The sequence below is a fragment of the Siphateles boraxobius genome, unplaced genomic scaffold (assembly GCF_051911475.1).
Source record: "Siphateles boraxobius isolate OS27281-9 unplaced genomic scaffold, OSU_SipBor_1 77, whole genome shotgun sequence".
Taxonomy (NCBI): Eukaryota; Metazoa; Chordata; class Actinopteri; order Cypriniformes; family Leuciscidae; genus Siphateles; species Siphateles boraxobius.
In genome coordinates this window covers 21,988,935-22,013,784 of record NW_027509205.1, presented here as the reverse complement: position 1 = coordinate 22,013,784, position 24,850 = coordinate 21,988,935, and the positions used below count along the sequence as shown (strand labels likewise).

The window sequence follows — 24,850 nt, the reverse complement described above, 5'->3', positions numbered from 1 at the left end:
AAAATTTTAAATTTAATTCAGGCTTTTAATTCACATTAAAGCATTTTGGGTGAACTATCCCTTTAAAGATTGTTCATGAATCCATAGATGCCAATATTATTTTTAAGAGTGTACTGTACAAATTCCCTTAACTTGTGAGAGTGTTTTAGGAGTATTTAAGAACCAATAATTGAGAAAACACCCTGTTCTGGAGTAAAATGACATGCAACAGCAGTATAACAGTGATTTACGAGTGTAAATATGACAGTACCGATGTGTTGACGTGCTCATATGTGCATATGTGATTAATGCAGCGGTCATGTATGCACTGCCAGACTCAGTCACGCATCTCGTGTTCCAGCTCGCGGTTTGCGTGTGTTTCTGCGTCTCTGCGTCGCATTGAGCGGGTTCGCGTTGCGTGGGAGTCACACGCACATAGAAACACGGATCTGTACCACGCACTTCACCCACATCAGCCCTGACAGACTGTAATTATGACACAGAATACCACAACACTCTCAGAGCCGCAGTACAACAACAGCATGTCAAAGTGCTGCAGTCAAACCACGCATGATACCACTCAAATAATAATAATAAATCAAAGGCAATCAGAAAAACGAGTCGTGTTTACTTACGCGTTCCGGAGACCAGGACGCGGTATAAAACACTCACATCCTCAAACGAGCTGATGTATGTGAACCTCAACCCACCCGCGACAACAGCAACAGTTTCAGACTGGCGTCAGTGGAGACGATTCCAATGATTGACGCTAGTGGCAGACACGCCCCTTTGTGGGATATTCACCAATCAGGAGACCAGTAACTCGATGTGGGCGTGGCAAACAGTGGCATCAAAGAACGGAACCGCTGTAATATAATATAATATAATATAATATAATATAATATAATATAATATAATGTAATATAATGAATGTAATGCAATATAATATAATATAGTATAATGTAATATAATATAATATAGACTAATATAATGTGATATAATTTAATGTAATGTAATATAATGAATGTAATGCAATATAATGTAATATAATATAATACAATATATTTATTTAGAGGTTTTATTTAGGGGTTTTCACATTTCATTGAATTTGTAAGTTAATATATATGTATATACAATAGGATCCTATACATAAACCTGTTTGTCAAATTTGTCTATGTGAATATATGTTAAAATGTAATTTTCTCCTATGTGATCAAAGCTGAATTTTCAGCATCATTACTCCAAACTTATATATAATTATTTTAGTTTTTTTTTTAAATGCATGACACATACATTGAAAGCACTGGTTTATATGATTTTGGGAAGTCATAAATTCCACCTGTTTATGTATTTGCGCCTTCAGATCAAATCACTCACACCACCTAGTGGATATAGGGAGGACAGCGATTATTTTCAGAGATGAAAAGGATGGAAAGATGAAATAATTTGAAACGTTGTATTAAAAAACTAAAACGTTTGTAGAAATACAATGCTTTTTCTGTCATTCACAGATGTGTAGATTAATACTGGACTTAAAATAGGCTATAATAACTATTTTTAGTAAATGTTAGATTTTAAGAGTTTTAATCTACTTTCATTTTTGGCCTTTGACTATGATGCTATTTTAAATCCAGTCTGTTTCAGCATCTGGTTTTGGAAGAAAAAAATAATAAAATAAAAGATTGGAAACATTCAGAATGGATTAGCCTAGATCAGTTTTAGTGGAACAGAAGCACTTCTGAAGTGGCATTTCAAGGTTTTTACACAGACTTTTACATGCATGAATGCATTTACATAGCATTTACAACTGTATACGTTGAAACTACGGACTGAAGTGGGTCAGAAAGTGTGGCTTTTACGTGTCTACACAGAATTTTGAGCAGAGACTATAGCAATAGCAAGCTAGCTTTGAAAGCATGAGCGTCTCCAAAGCCACGACTCTTACTTATGTTTACTTACAATTTGTTTTATGCACCATTCTAAATGCATATAAGTTGTTGGAGAAAATATATATAAATCCTATGGTATTTGAGCTGTTGTTGACTGTGAACATACAAGTACTATGCGATTAAATCTCAACATAATTAAAGTCCCCTTGTAGTCAATTATTAAACTCATCTTTGATCAGCAAAATTACATATTTAAATGTGTTTTTCCTTGAAAAAAAAATGATTCATGGCTTAAAATAGCTTGAATGTATCTCTACTCCCTTCCCTCATTTAGTATACGTTGTTCTATGAATATGCAAATGAGCCCCGCCTCCACTCACTCACTCAGCTCCAAGATCCACTCGTTGACGATCACGCGTTGATCTGATTGGTTACACGGTAGTTTGTGACGTCAGAAACATCAGCGATTTCAAAGCGTGTTTTTGAGACTGTCTTTGGTTCACTGCAGTTTTAAGCAGAAAATACTCACCAATGCTGTCGACTTATGAATTTACACATGGTTTGTCTTAAAGCATATTAAAAACACCACATAGACATAAACAGTATAAACAACCTTACAAACTTGATTTTTAATACAAAAATCATACATTACAGATAAGCTGTAACATCACAATCAAGTTGAATTGTGGGATATAGACATGTGGTGGGGGTTGCGCATTACAAGTAACTTGAGTTACGTAATCAGATTACTTTTTTCAAGTTAAAGCATTACTTTTAAATTTACAGCAAAATATCTGAGTTACTTTTTCAAATAAGTCATGCAACTTTGCTTTTCAATTTATTGACTGAAAGCTCTCCTGTCCCAATGTTGAGAGAAATCATGAGTTCACAGGCGTCGTTTTTCGCTGTATAAATGATAGTTATTGAAGTTTTAGAATAAATGTAAATTTAGCCTACTCATCTCACTTACACAAAAAAAACAGATTCAGTACACAAAATTACTAAAAGCAGTGAAATGCAATACCAGAATATTAAGGAAATCTGCAATAATTAAATGTTAAATTATAGCTATACATATATGTAGCCTATTTAATCTCACTTTATTAACCAATGTCTTTGGTGCTGACCTTTGATAATCAAAATAAGCAAAAATGATTTTAGATGAGCGACATTTGTGTTTCATAAAAAAAGAAAGAAAGAAAAGTGTATTGCCGAAGTAAGCGTGTTGAACTTTCTTCTCCTGGATCCTATTCTTCTTCAATCCAGAATGGCAGAACCGCTAAAAGATTTTCTTTTATTATTTTAAACTGCGCCATCTATAGGCATGGATTTACATTTCTTTCAGCCTGAGGCTTATTCATTTCACTTTTGGTGAGGAAGGGTGCTATTAAAACACTACAAGGAAGCCCAGCGCAGGTGAGAAAAAGTAATACAAGGAGTAAAAAAGGAACTTTTTTAGGGAGTAACAATATTGTAATGCATTACTTTTAAAGGTAACTTTTCCCAACTTTTTTAAAAGTAACTTTTTGATTGGACGAACATTTTTTGGTCCTTAGACTTCCACAGAGGCACAGACGATATATGTACAGTTTTGAATGTAAAGGTTAAGATGATTATTTTCTTCTGAATAGATAATGGGAATGAGCATCTTGACCTTTACAACTCAATTGTCTCTTAAAGTCAACGATTAGTTGTTTCTAAGTCCACACACTGTAGGCTACATCACATCCACCCGATGAAGTCCCGATAAGTGCGATCTGTTATAAGTCCTGTTGTATTAGTCTTCTTTATATCTTATAATGTCAGAGAGATACACACACACCACAACTAGTCCAGACAGCCTGATATCACACACCACATCGGATAAACCGCAGCTTACTGATAAACAACAAATAAATCAACCCTATTTGATTATCAATAGTTGACAAAAAACACACTTAATAAAATAGTTGATTAAAAAACCCATATAATTAGGCTATGTGAAATCTTAGACTGACAAAAGGATCATGGTAGCCTATTATTTATAGGCTAACTGTATAATTATTGGCTTATTAATTAAATAGCCTAATGTGTTATTATTATTAAATAATTATAATAAGCGTAATTCAAACCAGACTTAACATTAAATTAATAGTAAAAACTCAATGAAAGGCTTTCATAATGTCCAGAATAAACGTGTGCGTATGAGAAAGCGATCGCGCAACGCTGGTCTGGTTCTGCGCATGCGCAGTTCGGACCTCAAACATGGCGACAGAGAGCTGTGAAAAGTGCTGAATTCTGACTACATTTCGACAAATTTGCGAAGGTTGGTCGACATTTCTACACTTATTTTATTTTCTTCCATACGTTATGTGCTTGATCGTTATGTTACATGACAAATATGAGCCTTTTTGAAGTCTGTATGTGATGATTTAGGCTTTTGTTTTGCCTGATGTTCAACTCTTTCTGTGATGGTGGCGATTATTCATGTTGTTATATCAGAAGTATTTGTGGATCCGAGCGGGACTGATAAAATAACATGTGTTTGTTTTGTGTTTCGTTGCTATTGATCATTATGATGTTGATGATGTGTATGATCAGTGGTGTGTCGTCATCGCTGATGACGTTTCCTTTATTTCAGATGTCAATCTCAGGCGTATAAACACTCAGATAGCGATCATTCAATCTCAGATTCATTATTTATCTTATTTTCGTGTCGGTAATGGATATATCTCCTTACTTTCACAGTTCAAACTACATATAACATTTACAAAGTTTACGCTAACATGATGTACTAAAAAGAACCACAGAATTACCATGTTTTTACTATGCTATTATTTGAAGTTCCATATAAATACCTTGAAAAATGAATATGGTAATAATTTAATACTAAGTTATAAATCAGATATCTTAGTTTCATGGTACTGGCTGAGTAAGGGTAAAATTGGAAAAAATACTTTTTAAACTTTAATTCTGTTCATTGTTTTAAATGTATGTGGTTCTGATACTAAATGTTTTCATACTTAACTGTTATCTAAGCTATGATGAATTTTCATGTGAAACGAGGTGAAAAACTATTTGACAATGAGTGTATTTGTTACTTATTAATTACTATACATAGCAGGGATGCTCCAATAGGGAAAATTTTAGCCGATTCCATAATGGATAATTCTTTATATTTGAAAAGCCAATAATCAATATATTGGCAGATAATATTCATCAGAATTTTCTCAGCTGGAGGAAATAATCTATTATTTGTCTCCTTTAATATATCAGCCTAATTTTCTTATCGGGTTGATAGGATATATCGGCTGATATTTGATATTATTTGTTTCTAGATACAATAAAATATATTATAGCACTATATGCAATAATAAAATGTTATATATGTTATCCTTTTATTTATTTTTTTGTTTGTAATTATAATAAATATAATGTTATTACTTATATATATTTTTGACATGTAATAATATTGAAATATTTTTTTTACAAATTTTAAAAGTATTAATCCTGGTTAAAGTTCTTCTCTATTATTAGTGTTTTTGTTCCTCAAAATGTAGCATAATTATTTTTTGTGTGTCAAAAATTTACCATAAGAGATCAAATAATCATTTATTATGGTTTCACTGTTGTATAACTGTATTTTGGTTTAAAAAAAACCGCTAAATAAATAATAAATCACCATTGGATTTCCTTCAAACCGTGTAAGAAACTGTGAGTTTTTAGTGGTTAATAGATTAAACATTGGTTCGTAGATGAAACGTTTAATTTAGTAACATCACTGTAAAATGTTATTTATGTGAGATAATGGGCTTGTGCAGATGTTTGTTTGTGATGTAAATTTCTCTTTAGTATTTTGTCTGTGTCAGCTGTAATGAATATTCTGTTCAGGTGGAGGTTGTTTGTGTTGAATATAACACTCATTTAGTCTCATGTTCAAAGATGGAGAGCGCTTCTGATGGTGAACAGAGAGAGAGCTATTGTTTCTTACTGAGGCAGGAACACATGCTGTATGATGCAAACTGCTTGAAATCAAACCTGGAAATGAAAGGAGTGCTGAGAGCGTGTTTTTTGTAAATTATGAAAAGCTAGAGAAACTCAGATAAACCCCACCCACCACGCCTAATGACACCTGCATTAGCTAATAAGCCCTGCCCACAACACAACTGACACCTGCATCAGCCAATAAGCCCCGCCCACAACACAAATGACTCCTACATTAGCCAATAAGCCCCTCCCACCACACAAATGACACCTGCATTAGCCAATAATCCCCACCCACAACACAAATGACTCCTACATTAGCCAATAAGCCCCTCCCACCACACAAATGACACCTGCATTAGCCAATAAGCCCCGCCCACCTGTCTGTCACTTTTGAGCCACGTCATTGAAGCAGTTTGCTGAAATGAAATTATTAAACAAAGCTTTTGTCTTTGAATGATTTCTGGATTTTGTCAGGTGAATAAGAGGGCAGATCTGGCTGCTGGAATATTAAATTTATGGATGAAATGTTTAATTAATGTGATGCCTTGGGAAGTGCTGGAATATGTTATGAAAACTCTTTGTAGATAAATCAGAGAGAGGTTTGTTCATCTCGATAACTTGTGCTTTATATAGTTATAAAGTTAATAGTATTTTTTTTACTGTTAGCAATTTTTTATATTTAATGTAATTCAATATAATATGTAATTTGCCTTATTTTCAGTATTTAATAAATGATTTATAAAACTGCAAAACAATTAATTGATTAAAACAATTGATCAATTAATTGATTAAAACAAATGGGCCGATCAAGCAAAGCCAAAAAACCACGCACCTCGGATTCACCCTTATCAACCGATTCACCGCCGTCACCAACATCACCAGCTTCCACGCCGATCAAAACAAACTGCTGTTCCGACGTACTCTTATCAATCAACGAGCGCTTAGCTAACCTGGAATCTAGACTCTCACTAATCGAAGTACTGCACAAAGAATTTCAAAACCTCCGCCACAGCCTGGAATACAGTCAACAACAAGTCGATTCGCTCACTGAAGAAAACAAATCACTGAAAAGCTCCGTGGACACACTCACTACAAAACTCTCAACAGTAAACAGTCAACTTACCTCCGTCACCGCTGAGAACAAAGCCATGCAAGAAACCATCCTGGATATACAGTCACGCAGTATGAGAGACAATCTAATCTTCTCCGGCATCCCTGAATCATCCACCGAGGACCCCGAAAAATCTGTTAAGGACTTCCTGATCAACCAGCTCAAACTTTCACCAGAGACTGTAGAGCACATCACTTTCCATCGCGTTCACCGTTTAGGACAGAAACACATCAACTCCACCCGTTCCCGCCCCATCATCGCCAAATTTGAACACTTCAAACAAAAAGTACTGGTACAGCGACAAGGACGACAGCTCAAAGGGACTCATTACGGACTCAACGATCAATATCCACAAGAAATCATCCGCAGACGTAAGCTACTTTTCCCCATCCGTAGGACAATGATCAATCAAGGTAAAAAAGCAATCATCACAGTGGACAAATTATATATTGATGGACAATTATTTAGAGACAAAGACACTACTCCCTGGCTTTACTAATAATTGAAAATAGCAATGTAACATTTCCAATCCGTTTATGCTCAATTTATAGTCAATTCATAATCTTCATATTCTTTCATTAACCCAATTGCACCACACACGCACATTGTATTCTAAATGCACCTAAATAGCCTTGCTCACTGTTTATATGTTCTGTATTTGTTGTTTATAGGTATCCCTGTTTTATTTGTCATTTGTTGTTATAGATTTACACACACACACACACACACACACACACACACACACACACACACACACACACACACACACACACACACACTCAACCACATTCACATCCACACACACAGACTTATATTCACACAAGGTAACTATGAAATATACATAATAGGTTCATGCAATTGAAATTCATAACTTGGAATATTCGTGGTGTTGGTTCACAAACAAAAAAAAATAAAGTTTTAAATTACCTAAAAAATACACAAGCGGATATATGTCTAATACAGGAAACACACCTCTCTCAATATACACAGAACAGCTTAAAAACTACACATTTTAACCACTGTTTTTCCTCCCACTATAATTCAAAACAAAGAGGAGTATGCATCTTAATAAACAAAAAAATACAGTTTAACCACCATACAACCATTTCAGATCCTGAAGGCCGTTTTATCATTATTAACATTTCAATCAATAATAATCCAATTACAATTGGCAACATTTATGGGCCAAACTCTGATGATTCCTCCTTCTTTGTAAATTTCTTCTCTTCTCTTTCAAACATTTCTAACGGTCCAATAATTATAGGGGGAGACTATAACACTGTAATCAATCCATCACTTGACAGGTCAAAACACACAGGAAAATCTGGGCAATCTTCCAAAACAATAAAACAGTTCATGAGTGATTTTGGTCTTTGCGATGGTTGGAGGCTACAACACCCACTTGCCAGAGAATACACCTTTTATTCTAATGTCCACCAAACCTACTCCCGCATTGATTTCTTTCTAACCAGTAATTCAATCATACCAAATATTTTAGAAACCAAAATACATCCGATCATTATTAGCGACCACTCTGCGGTAACTCTAACATGGAACCTATCTGCAATACAAAAGCACCCCACCAGATGGCGTTTTAATACATCACTCTTGAAAGATCCAGAATTTGACAGCTACTTCAAGAGAGAGTGGACATCCTTCCTTGAAATAAATGACTCTCCAAAGTCATCAGCATCGCTACTCTGGGAAACATGGAAAGTAGTTTTACGGGGGAAAATTATTTCATATTCAGTACATAAAAAAAAAAAGGACAGAGAAAGAGAAACCCAACTGGAAGAAAGAATAAAAGAATTAGAAATTTTACATGCAAATAATCAATCAGAAAGCATCTATAAAGAAATTAGAGAAAAAAAAATATTGCTCAATGAAATAATAAACAAAAGAAACCAGTTTCTGATTCACAGGCTCCGTCAAGAAACTTTTCACCATAGCAATAAATCCGGAAAATATTTAGCCAGTCAAATTAAAAGAAATAAAGAAAGAACAGCCATAACCTCCATCAGAAACTCGGCAGGGAAGCTAACCAACTCACCAGTTGAAATAAACAAGATATTTCAAGATTACTATACAAAATTATACTCATCTGATCTTGATCCAAACCAAGAAGACATAACCCAATTCCTCGATAACACCATTCTACCAAAACTCAACATGGAACAAATAAACACACTAGAATCACCAATCACTGAAAAAGAACTTCATTCCGCATTGAAAAGCATGCAAAATAATAAAGCACCAGGTCCGGATGGCTTCCCTGCTGAGTTCTATGAACATTTTTGGTCAACTTTATACCCACTATTTAGCAGAACAATAACAGACATAAAACATAACGCAAAATTCCCTTCCCACATGAATACAGCACTTATATCACTCATCCCTAAACCTAACAAAGACCACACCTTCACATCCAACTATCGTCCTATCTCACTTATGAATGTCGACATAAAAATTATTAGCAAAGCACTAGCCCATAGAATTGAACAAATTATACCGTATATAATCCATCCTGATCAGACCGGCTTCATAAAAGGTAGACATGCATCTAATAATACCCGCAGATTATACAACTTAATGCACTACTCATCAGTACAACAGAAAGATACTCTCATTACCACATTAGACGCCGAAAAAGCTTTCGATAGGGTCAACTGGAAATTTTTATTCACCACGTTACAAAAATTCGGCTTTGGAGAGTCGTTTATTAACTGGATCAAGATTTTATACACATCACCATCGGCCACAGTAACAACGAACGGACTAACATCACAAAGCTTCACACTGCACAGGGGAACGAGGCAGGGATGTCCACTCTCTCCATCCCTATTCACCATTTTTATTGAACCTTTAGCAGCAGCTATCCGTCAAAACCCAGCAATCAAAGGTATTGAAACACCACAACAAACACATAAAATCTCACTCTATGCAGATGATATCCTACTATATATACAAGAACCCCTAACATCTACTCAAGAAATAATTAAAACAATTCAGTCCTTCTCAAAAATATCCGATTATGCAATAAACTGGAATAAATCTTCCACCCTCCCTTTACATAAAACCAAATGGGATGTGGCTCCCCAGCAATCACCAATACCTATTTGTCAAGATCACATCACTTACTTAGGCATTAAGATTTCCTCCAGACTGTCAGAGTTGGTAACACTCAACTTCACACCATTGCTAAAAAAAATAGAAGACGACTTGCTCAGATGGCTCAATCTCCCAATCTCCATAATCGGCAGGATAGCAGCAATAAAAATGACGATTTTACCGAAAATTAATTACCTATTCTCAATGATTCCAACCCACCCCACACTCACCTGGTTTAAATCACTAGACTCCATTATAACTCGCTTCTACTGGAAAAATAAAACGCCAAGGATAAAACTCACTACACTTCAAAAAAGTAAGGTTCAAGGAGGACTAGAAGCACCAAATTTCCAATATTACTCAATGGCTAACCAACTGCAATACATATACAAATGGATTCGCCCCACCCAATCTGATATTGTATGGCTAGATATAGAACAATCATTATGCAAAGAATTAAATATAGCTGACATACCATTCCTCACCAAATCAATTAAACAACACACATGTTTTAAGGCAGTAACTATAGCCACCACTCTGACAGCCTGGTGGAAATTTCACCAAATCACTAATTCTACATTAGCTCCATCTAACCTCACCCCACTGTGGAACAACCGTGACTTTATAAGCAATAAAAAAACATTGAACTTTCACACATGGGCGGAAAAGGGTATCACCCACATTAAGCATATTTTCAAAGCTAACACATTTAGACCATTTCCGGAACTGGCCCAGGAGTATGGCATCGGGAACAACGAATTTTTAAAATACCTACAACTCAAATCTTCTGTTCTGACAAAAATAAACATCAGAGACACAAATTTAGAACTTCCACCGGCAATATCAGACTTGGTCAACATTTCCTCTCCAAAGAAACTTCTCTCTAAAATATACAAAATGATCTCAAATCAACTTCAGACCATATACTTACCAACAATAAAATGGGAAAACGATCTATCAATAGCCCCTGATGCCAACTTCTGGACCCAAATCTGTAAAAACATCTATCACATGTCCAAAAATTCGAATCTTCAGTTAATACAATACAAAATACTTCACAGAACGCATTACACGGGCAATAGATTAGCTAAAATGGGATTCACATCAGAAATTTGCACACATTGCAATCAAAATTCTACAGATACATACATTCATGCAACCTGGCACTGCACTCCAATCAAACACTTTTGGGAAGAGGTCACACAGGCACTATCAACTATAGTTGGCTGCCACATCCCAATGTCGCCTTCCCTTTGCTTGCTGGGGGACCTCACAATAATAACTGATAAAACCATAAACTCTAAAATACTCCTCACAGCTCTAGCCATCGCCAAGAAAACTATCCTCATGAACTGGAAAACCAGAAATAAATTACACATTAACATCTGGAAAAATCTTATAACAGACTTCATGGCAATGGAACTCGCATCTCCCCTTCATAATAACACATCTGAAACTGATCCCTGCCGTCCAACACTTTCTGACCTCTTACAGCTATGAATCCTTTCTCTGTTTTCAACTCTGACTTCTCTCACCTTCTTACTCAACCCACGAATATTCATATTAGTTGTTTAAACTTGTTTCTGTCATCATTGTTATTGCTATCTTTACTGTTACTGTTATGATTACTAATTTCATTTTTTTTTTTTTTTTTTTTTTTTTCTCCATTGTTGTAACTACTGTTGTTGCTGTCTTTTGCTCTTACCGTTATGATCACCACTGCCATCATCATTGTCATTTATTATTATTATTAATATTATTATTATTATTATCATCATCAATATTGCCATTGTCAATGCTGTTTTAGAATTAGATATCATTGTCATCACTAGTGCAATAACTTCCCCCTTATCTCTTCATGGGTTTTTAATGCACCACAACATAGAATGAAAAAAAAAAAAAAAAAAAAAAAAAAAGAAGGATTAAGGATATATGGAAAAACCTCACAAACACCAAGGCAGGCTAGACAGGCGAGAAGTGGTTTCAACGGGACAGCATCTCTGTCCCAATTTGAGACACTCTCGCACTGTACTCCCTATTTTAATGCACCTTAGACATTGCACATAACACACATAACACAAAAAAAAAAAAATTAAAAATTAAAAAAAAAATAGGAAAAGATATGGACTGATGAGATGAGGGGGAAGGTTATATTATATTATCTTATATTATATTATCTTATTATGTCGTATTTTATGCAGGATTGACAATGGCAATTATTACATAGGAGGAAGGATGGAAGTAAAAAATCTACCAACACAATATTGGCAATATGGTGGTAGTGGGAAGTGGGATGGTGATGGTAATAACAATGGTAATACATAATAAACGGTTACTTTGTTTACGCATACACACACATACACATAACCACACTCACACCCGCACACATACACACTTAAACACTTAAATCACTCTTGTCACTGCTGGAAGTATGGATTTACAAGATTGCTCACTACTGCACTATGTTGGTTTGTTTGTATGTATGCCTGATTGTTAAATAAAAATAAAAAAAAATAAATAAAAAAAAAAAAAAAAAAAAAAAAAAAAAAAAAAAAAAAAACAATTGATCAATTGATTTAAAATATTTGATGTTAAATCTAATTAATGCATTGAGTGTGTGCTAAGATTAAAAATTTGTAATATGTTCATAAAAGGAATTGTACGTTGAATTCAATTGTAAATGTATATTGGACAGTTTTACACAAACTGATGTGGTGAATTGAATTTTCAGATAACCGTTAAACTAAACAATTTTTTAATATAAATTGTTACATGCAGTTTTTGTTTGAAGGATTTACAGATGATTTTTGTTAGTTTTAGGTGCTTTTTTAATTATTTTTATCAAAATATTTGAACAAATGATCAACAGAATATTTGATTATTAAGAACATTGCAGGAATATAGTGACTCCTTATGTTAGGTTTAGGAGCTTTTTATCTGATTTCTGTCCAGTTAATCAAGATAATTCAACAAAGGTTTTGCAGCGCTATATTTTTTGTTTTTCACAAACTATCATTTGACGGTAAGTTCATCATCCTGATGCAAAATAACTGAAATAAGTCAGTGTCAGACTAATATTGGAGTCATTTGCCTATTGATTTGTTTATCAACAAATAGTTTATTCTTTATTATAGTTGCATTTAATAAAAGCAAAACAAGGTTCTTTGTAATTTGTGTGTAGAATTAGTTTTTTATTGTAATTGTGACATTGAATTAAATTTTCCCTAACTTTAGGACATTGCCATGTTACATACATTTGTGCAGTGAATTGATTATTTGCATTTTTTTTAATGTAAATCGTTCCAATAGATCCATTGTGTTCGGATGAAGGATAAAGTACTTTGTTTTTTACACTAATAAAAATGTAACAAATGTGACTTTTTTCTACATTGAAAACAAGAATTCAGGCAAGAATTTAAAAAACAGAAAATTCTTTATTAGTACTTAGTTCAATCTTGTAGAAATTAAAGCTTCAACTTATATGTATTTTTTACTTGGAATTGTTTATGTTGAGTAAAACCTAGTCAACTTTCTGATACTGGTGTTCCCATCATGTACTATGGCATGAATAATTATTAAGGTTGCATTTCAACTATTTTCTAGTAGTATTTATACTGTTTAATTGTTGCTTTTGTGGTTTATGACATCTGGAGTTCATTTTCTTCACAAAATGACCCATTCATACTCAAAAACTATGATTGTTGTCTTACAAAGTGTAACAATAAATTTTTCTAAGTAACCAGTGCACTTTAAAAGCACGGCTTAATTCAGAGCTACATTGTTTGAGGAAAATTTACAAACAAAGAGTGAGTATAATGTACTTAAAAACCGAGTATTTCAAAGTAAAAACTTCAAATGAATAAGTAGAAATTACTCAACAAACTCTCAATGTTCTTATTCTCTTTGTTAATTTTTACATGACTTAGTTAAGTAGATTTTACTTGTTTTTTTTCAGTGTAGTTTTCGTTTGAGGGTAAATCCTAAATCAAATACTGTCCTGAGAGCGTCATCTTCAGTGTCTCACACAAATCTCATGAATCTCACAAACTTTGTCAAGTCCAGTGACTAGTTCTTCTCCAGAAGTCTTTAAAGTAGCTTGTAAAATGACTTTTTCCCTGATGAAAACAACATTGGAGCTCGTGATTTTTAGAAAGCATTTAAACTTCATCTGTTTTTATTAACCCTGACTGAGGGACTGAAACAAAACACTGCAAACTCTTTCCCTTTGTCTGTCCGAGACAGTATTTTAGGATCATTGATGAACTATTATTATATTTTTTGTTAATATTTTGAATTAGATTTTTTTTCCTTTTTTAAAGTTTTAGTAATTTTGTTTGTTTTGTCATTATTAGACTTTTTTAATGTCTATAGTTTTTATTCAAGTTTAAGTTTATTTGAGTTTTATTTATTAGAGTAGTTTTGTATGAATATTTTTAATTTAATTTAATTTTTTTGTGAATTTAAGTTACATTTTTAGTCATCTTGTTGTGTTTTTGTCACTTTTATTTGTTTTTAATGTCTATCTATATAGTTTTTTATTTACTTTATTTTACTTTTTATATATTTTATTTATTTGAAGTAATGAAAAGGTTATTTTAATATCATACTATAATTATATATATATATATTTTTTTAATTTAAATTTTATATGTAGTTTTCATGTGAATTTAGGTTAAATTTATAGTTAAATTTGTAGTCAGTTTTTTAACTTTTATTTTATTTTATTTATTTTAGTAATTCAACTAAACGAAAATTAGAAATGCTGCCTTAGGCAGCTAGCTGTAATAAAATAAGTTTAAGTTTTTTTTATAAATATTTTATTTTATTTCAGTTAGTGGTTATTTAGTTTGAAGATTTGAGAGTGTTTTTAATGGTTTTAGTTTTAGTTTAGAGAGATAGTGATTATTCTGTGGCCTGGGAGACTCAGGAGTGAAACCTCTCACGACATCAGCGAAGAGTCGGAGTGAAAGAGAGCGATTATGACGGCAGAAAGAGCAAATGAATGACAGAACGAGAAGCTCACATGAGACCAAAGCGGAATGAACTCTTAATTGCTTGACATAAATAAGGAACTCATTTGTTCTGTCTATAATTGTCTGCCAGCATGTGGATTCAATTTCTAATCTAATAAGACACTTGATTGTCGTCATATTCATGACAGGAATGATCCGCTTCGCTCAGTTCGGGGGATTCATTTCTTTGCTTTAGACAGGAAGAGTGTGTTTGTGTGCTGTGGGAAGTTTCGCTCTTGAACAAGACGGCATTCAGCAGAGAGTGTGTGTGTATGTGTTTGTGTGTGTGTGTTTCATGTCTCATTTGAGAGAAGTGTGACGCTCACACACGTGAAACTGAGAATGTGCAAGATCTTAATCTTTTACCTGTTAAAAACAGGAACATAAAAATGGCGTTTATGCATTTTTACTAAAGCTACTAAAGATTAAGCTACAGTTGTGGCCAAAAGTGACATCCAAAGTGGATAATTTCTTATGTATAAAAAAAAAAAATATATATATATATATATATATATATATATATATATATATATATATATATATAGTGAAGTTTCAGCCTTCAGTGTCACGTGATCCTTCTGAAATCAGCCTAATATGAAAACAGAACAGTATTTATTTGAAAAAGAATCTTTTGTAATGTTATACAATGTTGATTGTCACTTTTTATCAGTTTGATGCGAACTGGCTCAATAAAAGTATTGAATTTTTATATTTTTTTTAATCTTACCCCAAATGTTTGAATGGTTGTTTATAATGGCTTCTACCTAAATATAAAGCACCATATTTCAACATTGATAATAATCATAAATGTTTCTTGAGCTGCAAATCATCATATTATACTGATTTCTGAAGGATCATGTGACACTGAAGACTGGAGTAATGATGTGGAAAATTCAGCTTTGATCACAGGAATAAATTACACTTAACTATATAATCACACAGAAAACAGCTGTTTTACATTAGAATAATATTTCACAATTTTACTGTATTTTTGATTGAATAAATGCAGCCTTGGTGAGCATATCAAATGTGTGGTATTTTGGTAGTATTAATGATTTAAAAGAATTCAAAGTACTATTTATGCTTCATGACCCATTTATAAATTGCAATATAATAAAAAAAATCCTAATATTGGAGAAATTCAACCTTTAAACTCTGTGCATTGTTTGTGAATTCAACTACTGTTTGAAATGCATCTCACTTGATTTTTAACTACTTTTAACTTCACATAGCATTTTAAAAACACGCCACAAGTAACCAAATATGTCCATTTGACAAATCTGCATGTGTTTGTGTGTGTCTCTCTCAGGTCGAGTGCTCGGATCTCTTCAGGAATCTCACCAGAGTTAATGGTCAACATGGGCCGAACGCTACTGAAAGGTAAAACACACACACATATTTATTTGCTTGGTCAGTGTCGTTGTGGGTTTTGGTTATTTTGCTGTTGTCGGCTGTAAGGACCTTTGAAACAACTGAAATCATGTGGCGAAGTGAAATGGAACTGTAATGCAGTCAAGACCTGGCTGGAACTACTTTAGCCGTGTGTTTCCCTAAAAATAATTGCACACCTTAAAACGTTCGTCAGCCAATCAGATTCAAGCATTCAACAGCCTATAACTATAACTTATAACTAATGTTATAAAACGGTTACTTCCAGTCCTTGGTTCTGATTGGTCAATAGCTGTGTTTTATTCACGATAAAACACGGCTATGACCGCTTCACCCAATTGGTTACATGTATCACTACACAACACCCCTAGCAACCACTCTTAGCAACGTAAACATATGTCTGTTCGTTGAAGCTTATATACAGTTTTATGAGAGATCGAGTAAGTAAGTGTACCTGCTTTTACAGTAGATATTGCATTTTCCTTCAGGTCAGTCCAATATTCTTAATAAAATATCAGTTTGAATGTCCGCTGCTATATCTTGTTTCTTTTATCAGTTATGGGGTTTTCCGTGCGCGACACACTAGTTAATTGTCAGTTGCGTCTTGCTTGTCCATTTTCACAAGTTTCAGTCCTTTCAGTAAAAAAGTCTTCTCTACTGACTGACTCACTCATAAAGACAGTGTTTGTCCCATCTATTGGCGAAATAATGTATGTAACTTCTGTTGCATTTCACGGTCAGGGTGGGACTATTTTTTCCAGCGGAAGGAAGACTTTTAGTAATTTTATTTAATGAAAGTTGCATGGTGCATGTTTTTTGGCTTTAATATTTGTATTGTGTGGTAACAATTTTATAAAGGTACAGCCTCTCGTACCTTATTGCTTACTTAACAAATGAGACCTCACTGTAAAGTGTTACCAGCACGCTGAAAACCACTCAATAATTAATTTTCAAAAAGATTATAATCAGAAATGTTCTACATGAGATCGGTGTCGTTCTTCTGCAGATCACAAAGACAGTAAGAAGGATAAAGCGAGCAGGAGTATGTCTCTCACAGGTCCTGGACCAGTCAAAGGTAACGACACACACACACACACACTCTGAGTCTGACAGGAGATCAGCATAGAGACGGAGTGACACGCGTCATAATCTGAAAATAATCCAACCGTCTCCATTGACTTTGTATTGCATAAAGCTTCCGCCTTGTCATTTCTGACTTATAACAAAAAACAAAACAATATCTAAAAGCTGATGTGTGACAGGGTGTATAACAGACAAGCTAAAAAACCCAGAACTCAGTTTTTATAAGCTGTCAACCCCAGAAAACAAGCGTTTAAGGACATAAAAGTGGATTCAAGGCTGGAACGAATGTGTAAATTGTGGGATCCTGACACTCAGTATGCACTAAAAATACACTACATGTGCAGTAAACATTTTGTCACTGGTAAGTCAAATATCCAAATGTTCCTCTCCAGTGGGTGTAAGTTATTTCTCAGAGTAATATGATACGTTGCGTATCCAATTTTTGTTTAGTTTTTTGTTAAAAGTCAGAAATGACGAGGAGGAAGCTTCTCGCAGTACAAAGTCAATAGAGACGGTTGGATTGCTGATAATGATGATGATGGTGATGATGATGATGGTGATGATGATGATGGTGATGATGATGGTGATAGTGACGATGATGATGGTGATGTTGATGATGATGGTGATAGTGATGATGATGGTGATGGTGATGATGATGGTCATGATGATGGTGGTGATGATGGTGATGATTGATGGTGATGATGATTATGGTGATGATGATTGTGATAGTGATGATGATGGTGATGATGGTGGTGATGGTTATGATGATGATGATGATGATGATGATGATTATGGTGATGATGACGATGATGGTGATGATGGTGATAGTGGTGATGATGGTGATGGTGATGGTGATGATGATGATGATGATGATGATGGAATCATCAAATCTATGGTGATGATGATTGTGATAGTGATGATGATGATGATGATAATGGTGATGATGATGATGACGACGATGATGGTGATAGTGATGATGATGGTGATGATGATGATGGTGATGATGATGATGGTGATGATGATGGTGATAGTGATGATGATGGTGATGACGATGGTGATAGTGATGATGATGATTATGATGGTGATGATGATGATGATGATTGTGATAGTGATGATGATGGTGATGATGATGGTGATGATAGTGAGGATGATAATGATGGTGGTGGTGATGATGATTGTGATGATGGTGATGGTGGTGATGGTGATGATGATGGTGGTGATGATGGTGAGGCTGATGATGATGATGATGATGATGGTGATGATGATTGTGATAGTGATGATGATGGTGATGATGATGATGATGATGATGGTGATGATGATGGTGATAGTGATGATGATGATGATGGTGATGATTGTGATAGTGATGATGATGGTGATGATGGTGATGATGATTGCGATAGTGATGATGATGGTGATGATGGTGGTGATGATGATGATGATTGTGATGATGATGATGGTGGTGATGGTTATGATGATGGTGGTGATGATGGTGATGATAGTGATGATGATAATGGTGGTGAGGATGATAATGATGGTGGTGATGATGATTGTGATGATGGTGATGATGATGATTGTGATGTGATGATGATGGTGATGATGGTGATGATGATGGTGGTGATGGTGATGATGATGGTGATAGTGGTGATGATGATGATGATGATGATGATGATGATGGTGATGATGATGGTGATGATGATTGTGATAGTGATGATGATGGTGACGGTGATGATGATAATGATGGTGATGATGATTGTGATAGTGATGATGATGGTGATGGTGATGATAGTGAGGATGATAATGATGGTGGTGGTGATGATGATGATTGTGATGATGATGATGGTGGTAATGATGATGGTGATGATGGTGATGATGATGATTGTGATGATGTTGATGGTGGTGGTGATGGTGATTATGATGGTGGTGATGATGGTGATGATAGTGAGGATGATAATGATGGTGGTGGTGATGATGATGATTGTGATGATGATGATGGTGGTAATGATGATGGTGATGATGGTGATGATGATGATTGTGATGATGTTGATGGTGGTGGTGATGGTGATTATGATGGTGGTGATGATGGTGATGATAGTGATGATGATGATGGTGATGATGATGATGATGATGATGATGGTGGTGATTGATGATGTTGATGGTGATGATAATGATGATGTGTGTGTTTCTCTGCTGCAGTGACCGAGTCCTTCTCGTGGGAGGAGTATTTAAAGGAGACCTCATCAGTTCCCGCCCCCCCCAGCTGCTTCAGACAGGTCAGAGTGACATCACTGGCCCATTTGAAGACACGTTTCTGTTCGTTCTGTACATAGAAGTCACATTAACCCCATAAAGCCTACTGTATCATATTTGATACACAAATAGGACTGATAAACGTTATTGAATTGTACATGATCTCCTAATTAGTGATGCACCGATATGAACATTTTGGCCGATACAGATAACCGATAATTAATTTGGTTTGAAAAACGATATATTGGCCAAAAAATCTAAATCCAAATTTTATATCATTTTTGAGAGCCTTATTACAAAAACAAAAGTCTCACCATTTAAAATCCATGTCCCAAACACACAATTATGATGTTCTCATTATAATTTTATGTAGCCGATACAGACTTGTGCTTCGGACACTCGGGAGGTCGTGAGATATTGCACACGTTACGAGTCAGTTAACTTGATAATCGCGTCAAAGAAGCTGGTACACGGCGCGACTGTCCTACATGATTTTTAACCCGAGCCGGCGGCAATCACGCGAGCTTTCGTGCTAAACACAGAGACCAGAGCTTTCAATGTTGCAAGCAACTATAGCTTCAGATAGAAAAATGGCAGAAATGTGTGTGCAAATGATTTGTTGAAAAGCAGAGAACAGTAGCCATTCCTTTCAACATAAACAACAGAGAGAGAGAGAGAGAGAGAGAGAGAGTGTGTGTGTGTGTGTGTGTGTGTGTGTGTGTGTGTGTGTGTGTGTGTGTGTGTGTGTGTGTGTGTGTGTGAGACAGTGTATGCGCACACTGTATGGTTGCTGCCACTGAGCTATAGCTCCATCGATCTAGCCTGTGACGTGGTTGTGTATGATTTGGCAATAGGGGACAGCCTATACGCTGGTGAATACCGGGCCAACTACCCGAATTTTTTAAACATGTTTAAAAATTATCAGGATGTCGGGAGGTGCTCGTAACATGCTCGGCTCGTAATTCCTCTCACACGCTGCGAGCCATGACCATGCGAGCATCACCGATGTCCACCCGAACATCTGCGAGCTCGTAAAATAGCAAAAATCGCACTGTGTACGCCCGTCTTACTGAATTTTCCTTTCTGAAGTGATTTCAATATCATTTCAAGCAATTTAAAACCATCATGTTGGACAGTGCACATCTAAAGTGTCTCAGTTGAAGGAAATATTATCTGCTTTAATATATATCGGCCTAATTTTTTTATTGGGCCGATAACGATAACATTAAAATGACCATATGTTGGCCGATACCGATATGGTGGCCGATATATTTCGTGTATCTCTATCTCCTATAGTCCTTCTGTCGTCTGATTGATTGTTTAGACTTTTTTTAGCAAGTAAAACTTTTAGTATAATTGTACAAACATCCACCTTCAGCTTGTCTCTTTATGCTGCGAAATCTATTTTTATGAAGTAAATGTAAGAATAACCTTTATATTGTAAGTAATATTTCAAGATGAACTTACTGGACTGAAGCAACTTCGGTTTTCTTGATTATTCTTACATTGTTGAAAAATCATGAAATATATAATATATGATCATAAGGCTTTTAAGGAAGGTTTATTTGTTCAACTCTCAAACATCATAGTACTGCCTTACATTATATATTTTAAAACCACAGAGCTTTGATCATGAAACTAAGCATTTAAATATCATCTTAATTAGACATTATTTGTATATATTGATATGTATATGCATTTTATGTCAGTAGTCTGTTATACTGTTATAAAAATCTCATTGATTTACATTACAATCATCAGAACTTCATCACATTTCATGCCCATATTAATATCAGCATCTGCAGCAAATTGCATATTTTTGCTCATTTTCGGGCGTCTGAATAAAACTAAGCTGATTTTTCCTTCATATTCTAATTATATCATACTAAATGAGCCATAAAAGCCTGATGTTTCCATCATGATGCTCAACCAAAAACACATATGCAAACTTTTTAAATATTTTGTGTAAAGGCTGTTTCAATAATGCGAACTTTTTTTCAGGTTAATAACTTCATAAATGTCAGGCTTTAAAGGGTTAATTGTCTTTGGGTGTTAATGTTGAGTGTTGATTATCCAGACACTGTTTTTTTATGTTTCCAACATGATGCTGAACTAAAAAACACACATGCAAACCTTTTTTATAGAATTTTTGGTCCCACTTTATATTAAGTGGCTTTAAGTACTATCTACTTACAGCAAAAAATAAGTACAATGTACTTATTGTGTTGATGTATTGTAAAACACTTGTGCTGCTGTTGAGGTGTGATACGGGTAAGGTTAGGGACAGGTGAGGTTTAAGTGTGGGTTAAGGTGTAAGCGAAGGTCAACAGTGTAATTACAGCTGTAATTACATGCAGGTATTTTCAAAATATTAGTACAATGTAAAAACCATGTATGTCGACATTAAGTCCACTGTATCAAAGTATTAATTTCAATGTAAGTACATAGTACTTAAAGCCACTAAATATGAAGTGGGACCGAATTTTTAAATATCTTGTGTAAAAGCTGTTTCAAAAATCAGATTTTTTTCAGTCAATTTCTTCATAAACGTCAGGCTTTACAGGGTTAAGTGTCTTCGGATATTTATGTTGAGTTTGTTGATTATCCAGACCCTTTTTTTCTAGATGTTTCCAACATGATGCTCAACTAAAAAACACATATGCAAACCTTTTTTTAATAGAATTTTTAAATATTTAGTATAAAGGCTGTTTCAAAAATGCGTTTTTTTTTTCGGGTCAATGACTTCATAAATGTCAGGTTAATTCAAATCCAAACCCCTCTTTGGGATGTTAACGTTGAGTTTGTGTTCCCAGTCTCAGTTTCCTCCCTCAAACGACTTCAAGGCGGGGATGAAGCTGGAGGCCCGGGACCCTCGTAACTCCACCTCCACCTGCATCGCCACGGTGATGGGCCTGATGGGCGTGAGGCTCCGCCTACGTCTGGACGGCAGCGACAACACCAACGACTTCTGGCGATTGGTCGACTCCGCCGACATCCAGCCAATCGGAACCTGCGAGAAGAACGGAGACATGCTGCAACCGCCACTGGGTACGGCTGATGTCACTTCCCTTCCACGGCGGATCACAGTAGAGTTGATATTTAATATGAGACAAACAAGTGGGCAAATATGACTGCTGATTTGACTACATGTCATTTCCATAAGGCCCGTTTTTGGAGGGGCAGTCAGTCTCTTTTCATTACCAAAGCTTAATAACTCTCCAGTGTCATTTTAGTATTATTACTATACTATCCTAGCATTTATTAATATTTTAAACTAGTTTGTACTATATTTTACATTTTCATTTGAGTTAAAGTTGTTGTAATTTTGTTGTGTATTAGTTTTTTTTATTATGTCTATGTAGTTTTTATAACTTTTGATTTTATTTTTAGTAATTTTATTACTTAACTTTAAGCGAAAATGAGAAAAAAATTGTCTTTTTTATATTCTATTTTATTTCTGTTAACGCTTTATTTCAACTTATTTGAATGTTTTTTTGTATTTTGTTGTAGTAATTGTTACTGTGTAGTAAAAGCTCACACATCACTAATCTACTGACATAACTCACACATCACGTATGCATATTTGACATGCATATAAGTTTAATAAACAACACAACTGTTGTTGTTCTCACACTGCAATCCCACCTCCATTTATTTTTGATTGCTCAAAAGTTACAACTTTAATTTTAAATGAAAATGAGAAATGTTGACTTCACAGCTTACTCAAATAAAAAGTTTTTTTAAATATTTTATTTTTTTATAAACCGAATTAGAAATTCGCACATTTGCAGCTAACTGAAACAAAAGTTCTATTTTAATTCTGTTAATGCTTACTGTATTTCAATTAACGTTAAGGTTTTTTAATATTTTTAGTTGTAGTTATTTTAATTAGATGAATGTGATTACAAGCGAGCAGAATTCTGGATAATAATTCCGTTTCTCTCTCTTATTTCCTCAGGCTTCAGGATGAACGCCTCGTCATGGCCCATGTTTCTCCTGAGGACCCTCAACGGAGCCGAAATGGCCCCTGCCACAGCGTTTAAAAAGGTGCTGAACCTCATTCACACGGATGATGGTGTTACATCATGCAATCACATTAAAAGGTTTTGATGACACTGGTCTTCTGTAATTCCATCAGGAGCCCCTTCGGCCGCCCCAGAACGGCTTCAAGCCCGGCATGAAACTGGAGGCGGTGGACAAGAAGAACCCGTACCTGATCTGTCCCGCCACCATCGGCGAGGTGAAGGGCGAGGAGATCTTCGTGATGTTCGACGGCTGGAGGGGGGCGTTTGATTACTGGTGCCGATACGACTCCAGGGACATCTTCCCTGTGGGCTGGTGCTCCGCCACTAAACACGGCCTACAGCCACCCGGCAACAGCAGTGAGTGACCGACCATGACCTCGTTAATCAGACTAATGACTCGTTTAGAGGTTAAATATCAAACATGAACTCTACAACCTAGGTAAAAATACATTGCACAGAAGTATTATAGTCCAAACAAAGTCTGAAAGCAATTATTGTTGAAGTTGGTGCTGATGGTTGTGCTGTGCAGTGTTGACAACAGTGATGATTATAGATGTAATGTCCTGTGCTACTTGCATCTGAAAGCGTCTGTCTACGTGTCTATGTAGTAGGTACTACATTTGAATTTAAATATACTTTGTTCATATGTATGCATATCTTGTTTCTGCCACAGAATAATAATTAAAAAAAAGTTATTGCGACTTTTTATCTCACAATTCTGACTTTTTTTCTCGCAATTGCGTGTTATAAAGTCAGAATAGCGTGATATAAAATCGCAATTGTGTTATAAAGTCAGAATAGCGCAATATAAAGTCCCAATTTTGTTGTAAAGGTAGAATAGCTTGATATAAAATCACAATTGTGTTATAAAGTCAGAATAGCGTGATATAAAGTCACAATTGTGTTATAAAGTCAGAATAGCTTGATATAAAATCACAATTGTGTTATAAAGTCAGAATAGCGTGATATAAAGTCACAATTGTGTTATAAAGTCAGAATAGCGTGATATAAAGTCACAATTGTGTTATAAAGTCAGATTAG

General features: G+C 34.9%; 2 protein-coding genes across 5 annotated transcripts in view; one reads left to right on the top strand and one right to left on the bottom strand.

The window, feature by feature from the left end:
• The window catches only part of LOC143725511 (cyclin-dependent kinase-like 5), an 83,757-nt gene extending 83,028 nt beyond the window's left edge, over positions 1–729 (bottom strand). For all 4 annotated transcript variants that reach the window (XR_013198239.1, XM_077217970.1, XM_077217971.1 and 1 more), the window contains exon 1: positions 615–729. The gene's annotated coding sequence lies outside the window, so the exon portion shown is untranslated. The remainder of the gene's footprint in view (positions 1–614) is intronic.
• A 3,351-nt stretch (positions 730–4,080) lies between these two features.
• The window catches only part of LOC143725517 (polycomb protein SCMH1), a 45,051-nt gene continuing 24,281 nt past the window's right edge, over positions 4,081–24,850 (top strand). Inside the window, exons 1-7 of the mRNA XM_077217986.1 lie at positions 4,081–4,173; positions 16,375–16,445; positions 17,461–17,529; positions 19,731–19,807; positions 22,598–22,832; positions 23,743–23,831; positions 23,923–24,166. Of these exons, the coding sequence (XP_077074101.1) occupies positions 16,415–16,445; positions 17,461–17,529; positions 19,731–19,807; positions 22,598–22,832; positions 23,743–23,831; positions 23,923–24,166 (745 nt within the window). The 5' untranslated portion in view covers positions 4,081–4,173; positions 16,375–16,414. The remainder of the gene's footprint in view (positions 4,174–16,374; positions 16,446–17,460; positions 17,530–19,730; positions 19,808–22,597; positions 22,833–23,742; positions 23,832–23,922; positions 24,167–24,850) is intronic.